General features: G+C 41.3%; 1 protein-coding gene across 1 annotated transcript; it reads right to left on the reverse strand.

The window, feature by feature from the left end:
* Positions 1-5,962: 5,962 nt before the first annotated feature.
* On the reverse strand, positions 5,963-6,604 carry LOC124053132 (neuralized-like protein 2). The gene is made up of 2 exons (XM_046378101.1): positions 6,234-6,604; positions 5,963-6,136 (listed from the first exon to the last, which is right to left on the reverse strand). The coding sequence occupies exons 1-2, from the start codon at positions 6,602-6,604 to the stop codon at positions 6,121-6,123; spliced, it is 387 nt and encodes a 128-aa protein (XP_046234057.1). The 3' UTR covers positions 5,963-6,120.

Consider the following 6,604-nt stretch of genomic DNA (forward strand, 5'->3'; position numbering starts at 1 on the left):
GAGGATGTTGTCCAAAATAAGGACTATACTGGACTTTCCCTCTCACCCTTTCCACAATGTGCTGATCGGCTACAGGAGCTCATTCAGCAACAGGCTCATACTGCCACGATGTACCACAGAGCGACACAGGAAATCATTCCTGCCTGTCGCCATCAAACTGTTAAACTCAGCACTGTGACGGACACACTCACTGATATATACAATGTACATATTGGCTTTTTTTTACACATGTACATACCTGTATTTTAAATTTTCTTAACAAATTTGAATACAGTTTTTGTAAATACCTGTACTTGAGATTTTAGATTTAGATTTTATCTTTATTGTTTATCCTATTTTTTATACTCTGCACTTTTCTCCCTTCTTGGTCGGGAATACTGCATGTGCAATGTCTGTAAAAACAAGAATTTACTTCCAGGGATAAATAAAGGAATTCTGATTCTGATTCTGATGTAGGCCAAGATGGAGGGAGGGAGGGTAAATTCTTGCATCTTTCTTTCTTTCTTGTGACAGAATATATTTAGATAGCTAATTTGAAAAATATCCTGCATGTCATAATAATGTTTTTACTTATTTATCTATTTGGACATTAATGAAGACAGTGTGAAAGTGCCAAGTGCCAAAGACCAATTAGTAACAAGTCTATGTAAATGTAGTCATTGTTAAGTTGTGGTTGTACTTCAGAGCTGACACGAGTTCTTTCAAAGTTTCCACTACTGATAGTTCAGTTCTGTCATCTCTTGTGTCTCTCCCTCCCTCTCTCTCTCTCTCTCTCTCTGTATCTTTCCGCAGGTATCTCTCCATCCAGATCTTCAAGTTGAACTGTAGCCGGCTCTATGACCAACCCAATGTGTATTGTTGACATCTGCCTGTCATTCCTCTATGTACCGACTATGGGCGGGGTGGTTCTCCCTACGGGCCGAAATCGAACTGATAGGATAGTGATTCTCAACATCACATAAAAAAAGAATACATGAATGTTACAGCAGTTCATTATAATTTTCAATACTATAAATTTCCTATAAATTGTGAAATGTTAAAATCATATTGAGGTGGTAGCAAAAAGTGAAACTAAACAGTTGAGATTTTGTTTTGCTTATCTTTTTAGTAATGTCATTTCTCATGTTGCAAATTGCTTTCCTGCCTGTACAACATCCATTGCACGTCTGCCCGTCCTGGGTGAGGGATCCCTCCTCTGTTGCTCACCCTGAGGTTTCTTCCATTTTTTCCTGTTAAAGGTTTTTCTGGGAGTTTTTCCTTAGTCGATGTGAGGGTCGAAGGGCAGAGGATGTTGCTGATGTTATGTTAAGCCCTTTGAGACAAACTGCTTGTAAAAATGGGCTATACAAATAAAGTTGACTTGACTTGAGTTGACTCATAAACTCACCGCAGACACATCTCACCTCACGCTTCCTCCCTGCTGAGATTTAAGCAGCAGCTGAAGGTGTTTTACTCTCATATCCACAGCAGTTATAATGACGACTGAAGCTGCTTCTGTTCCTCTGCTAACGTACTGCCAAGCTACGCACAAGCGTCAGTAGTACTTTCATCATGGAGTGACATGAATATAAGACTATGCTAAGTATGAGCTCGTCACGGTGGGCACGGCGCAGTGGTTAGCACTGTCGCCTCATAGCAACAGGATTCCGCGTTCGAATCCCCGGCAGGTTTGCTATGTTGGGTTTGGGGTTTGCATTGTTCTCCCCAGTGCCTGAGTGGGTTTCCTCCGGATAATCCGGGGCTTTCTCCCACAATACCGATAACATGCACAGAAGATGGAAAACATGAAAAAAGTAGTAGAGTGTTGTCTGTCGTGTGTGTGTGTGTGTGTGTGTGTGTGTGTGTGGGGGGGGTGTGTGTGTGTGTGAATGTTTTGTGTGAGAGAGAGGGAGAGAGATACGACGCTGAGACTCCGCGGTCCTTGCGCTCACCAGTGGAGAGGTAACTACTGTGTGTATTTCTGTTTTATAATATGACCTTATTGTGTTGGGCTTGGGCTACATATTTTGTAGTCGTTTAATTGTGACGGCAGAAATTTGTTATTATATTTAAAAGGGAAGCTCTTAGCAGTTACTATTTATAATCATCATATATGAGGATAAAGGCTCCTGCACGCTGTGATTTACAGTAGCGCCATCATTTCTGTCCAAAGGTATCAGATATTTTCATCAGATCATATTAATATACAGTAAAGTATAGGAGCTCATTCACATTAGTAACATAAGTGTCACTGCCTCACTTGGTCTGGTGTGACCAATAAATCTTTCGATGGCTAATGCGAGATAACATAAGTCACATGCTAGTATACTTTTATTACACTTTTTCTACTGGTCTTTGTGTTTCAGTATTGACCATCAAACAGTATATATGCATATATAGTATGCATAAAAACATCAAAAAGTCTCTTTTTATCAAGATATAAGGTACACCTGTCAATAAGCAGCTGCAGCTCTAGTGGTCATTGGGCTAATTGAGTAGTGTTAAAACTTCATTTAACACAATCTGCATAGTCTGAAATTTCTGCATATTTCGGCCCGTCTTAATTAACACGGGTGGACAGCATTAAGTTCCTGGGCATCCACATCTCCTCTGACCTCTCCTGGTCAGTGAACACCTCACACCTGGTGAAAAAGGCCCAACAGCGGCTTTTCTTTCTCAGGAAGTTGAAACGGACTGGACTGTCTACTCAGCTGCTCGTGAACTTTTGCAGAGCCACAATAGAAAGTATCCTGTGTCTCAGTGTGACCGTGTGGTATGGCAGTTGCACAGCGCAGGACAGGAAAGATTTAGCCCGGGTAGTGAGGACAGCACAGGGGATTGTGGGCTGCAGTCTACCAGATCTGGACTCAGTTTACACTGCCCGAGTCCAGAAGAAGGCAAGACGCATTGCCACAGACCCCACCCACCCGGGCAACAAACTGTTTGTACCGCTTCCATCAGGAAAGCGGTACAGGAACATTAAAACCAGCACCAACAGACTCAGGGACAGCTTCTTCCCCAGAGCTGTTAAAGCAATAACCCCCCTACAGTGAAACACTCATACACATAGTCTGGCACTAAGTGCACTTTGTTTTTTATCTTCCTCACTCTGTATTTTGTACTTTGCATTTTATATTTTTGTATTTTTTTTTTCTAAGGTGTGCAATTTAAATTTTTTCTATTTATAAGTGTGTTTTGAAGCTGAGAATCTGCACAAAATTTCGTTATGCTTGCATAATGACAATAAAGACTCTTGAATCTTGAATCCTGAATCTTGAATCTTCGAGTGTGTTTTATGTAGGCCAAGATGGAGGGTAAATTCTTGCATCTTTCTTTCTTTCTTGTGACAGAATATATTTAGATAGCTAATTTGAAAAATATCCTGCATGTCATAATAATATTTTTACTTATTTATCTATCTGGACATTAATGAAGACAGTGTGAAAAAGCGCCAAAGACCAATTAGTAATCTGTTGGGGCTGCAGGACTCTTAATCTGGATTATCATGCAGCGCGCGGCCATGCTTTTCATAATCAGTTTGGTGAGCTGTGATTCCCGGCAGCGCATGACACATCTGGATACAGGCAGTCGTTTAAGGGGAGGTGTGTGTGTGTGTGTGTGTGTGTGTGTGTGACTGCGTGTGAGAGAGAGAGAGAGAGAGAGAGACGACGCTGAGACTCCGCGGTCCTTGCGCTCACCAGTGGAGAGGTAACTAGCAGAAGATTAATACTGAGCGGCGGGTATAGACACATTTCCATGCACAGAACTATTTTGGGGGTAAGTATAGATTCTTCATCTCCATTTATGTTGCGAAATTCTCTTTCTTTAAAGCATAGCCATCGCTGAATACATTTGCAAAAGTAAGAGGGGGAGTCTGCAAGAAGATCACAGGTCTGGTGCGCATAAAAGACATTTTATCTCTCAGGGCGCAGCGACAGCGGTTTGCCACATTTTCTCAGTCACGTTAACTCCTGCTTCATGTCTGCATGCCACACTTGTCTCGTGGATATGATTCGTCCTGCAGCAGAAGGAGTTCAGCTCTGACTGGAGGTGTTGCACTGAATTTCGTGAACTGACATTTTTTATTATTATTTGTTTTGCACACAAGTTGGGCCCCACATGTTGTGGCCTACTGTGTGTATTTCTGTTTTATAATATGACCTTATTGTGTTGGGCTTGGGCTACATATTTTGTAGTCGTTTAGTTGTGACGGCAGAAATTTGTTATTATATTTAAAAGGGAAGCTCTTAGCAGTTACTATTTATAATCATCATATATGAGGATAAAGGCTCCTGCACGCTGTGATTTACAGTAGCGCCATCATTTCTGTCCAAAGGTATCAGATATTTTCATCAGATCATATTAATATACAGTAAAGTATAGGAGCTCATTCACATTAGTAACATAAGTGTCACTGCCTCACTTGGTCTGGTGTGACCAATAAATCTTTCGATGGCTAATGCGAGATAACATAAGTCACATGCTAGTATACTTTTATTACACTTTTTCTACTGGTCTTTGTGTTTCAGTATTGACCATCAAACAGTATATATGCATATATAGTATGCATAAAAACATAAAAAAGTAGGTGAAGGTGTTTTACTCTCATATCCACAGCAGTTATAATGACGACTGAAGCTGCGTCTGTTCCTCTGCTAACGTACTGCCAAACTACGCACAAACGTCAGTAGTACTTTCATCATGGAGTGACATGATTATAAGATTATGCTAAGTATGAGCTCGTCACGGTCGGCACGGTGGTGCAGTGGTTAGCGCTGTCGCCTCATAGCAACAGGGTTGCACGTTCGAATCTGGACTTTAGCTTTTTCACTGTGAAGACTGTACTGGAATAAGAAATGCCTGCAGACTGCATACTCAGTACTTTAAAATAGGGCTGAACAAGGGACTGAATTATTTTACAGCCCACATGCCAAGTGATTACTGTGAGAAATCAAAATCTGCTCTCAAACTCAAGCATCTAAATTTGTGTCCTCGCTTATTTATTCGGATTTTAAAGGGACACTTAAGGACTGTGACGTTACTAATAACTACAATCAACACTAGGTCACGGAGATGAGCTAGCTTGGAAACACACCCCACCAAATGTTACTTTAGCCCATGATCCAGCTGTGTGATTTGTCAGATTTCACAGTAAAACCCTGCATTAATGTTAATCTGAGATTGTTACTGTCCGTGAATGATCAGAGGGTGGCACACAAACACACACACACCCCTACACACACAGTCAGAGTCACAGACATGCTGTCAGGCTTATCTGTCAGATTGATCGACACATTGCAGTGCACACACAGCAGATGTGTGCTGTGTTTCGTGCTACAGCTGTCACATGATCACTCTGTATGTCACACACAACCTTATGGAACAGTTAACAACTCCTTACATTTCTTTTATAGGAGTTTATCACTTAGCATCACTCTTGTTAGGGACCTCAAATGTATGGCTGGCCCCATTACAACAAGCAAATACAGATTAAAAAATATTTATATGTAGCATATTAACAGGATTATTCTCCTTGGTTTTCTTCAGCCGTTCATGTTTGTTCAGCTTTGTGTGATCTCTGGGGTTGTCACCCCTAAGTTCTTCCAGCACCACAGCTAAACCAAAACCCAAAGGGTGGTGTTTGGGAGAGTGAACAGAGATCACACAAACACTTTGCCATAATCTGTGGATTTTTGGAGGCGATATCTTTAATATGATATTTCTCTTAAGAAAACACTTTTTAAAAAGGACTATTAATTTCTTCATACCAGCACAGACCTGATATATGACTACTTTATCTCATATCATATTTTTAACATTGCTAGCAATGTGGCTCATAACAATATTGCTCTGTTGATCACTTTCCATGAAATTTGCCATACTCATTCATGAATTAACATTATGTTTTAGAAATTTGCTGATTAACATATAGGGAACCCAAAGTGCTGCAGAACCTGAGCACAATCTCACAGAGATGCAAGTATCACCATAGAGTCTTAGTTTTATTTGATTATGTGTAGCCAGACCAGCATAATTTCATTTTAATTCCTCTTCACAATTTTTCTCCCAAGGTCAACAGATGAACCTTGACTTGTTGATTTGATCCCATCACTTTCAAAACACGCTGCGCTGATTTGAGTTTCAACACTGGTCTGTCCTGTTAATAGAGTGAAAAAAAAAAAAAAAACATTGTTAGCTTAACGGTAGTTTAGTCTGCCTAATATGAGTGTATATGTGTGTGTGTTTTCTGGCACCATGCAGGTTCTGGTCCCTCATTCACACCCTCTGCTTCAGCATCCTCTATGATCTTGTTGTGGTTCCGAGTGATGGCAAATACCCAACTGTCTCCTAACTCTGTCAGGTCCGGGATGGAGTATTCAGGTACCACCTCTAAGCCCCTGGGGTCCCTGGCAGTCAGGCCGACCCGGAGGTGGCCACACCAGCCCAGCTCCTTATCCTCAATCTCTATGAGAAATATCTCACCGGGCTTCAGAGGTTGTTTGCTGAAACACACTCCATTTGCAAAGCTCTCCACTCTGGTGGCCTGCGTTCCAGAGTGGTCCAGTCTGACGTTGGTACCATGGATGGGATGGAATTCCATGAACTGGTCAGGAAAGGGTTCCAT

This window comes from Scatophagus argus, chromosome 21 (assembly GCF_020382885.2).
Source record: "Scatophagus argus isolate fScaArg1 chromosome 21, fScaArg1.pri, whole genome shotgun sequence".
NCBI lineage: Eukaryota > Metazoa > Chordata > Actinopteri > Scatophagidae > Scatophagus > Scatophagus argus.

Bases quoted from the DNA above. Each gene is read 5' to 3' on its own strand.
- LOC124053132 (XM_046378101.1), bottom strand. From the start codon at position 6,604: ATGGAACCCTTTCCTGACCAGTTCATGGAATTCCATCCCATCCATGGT.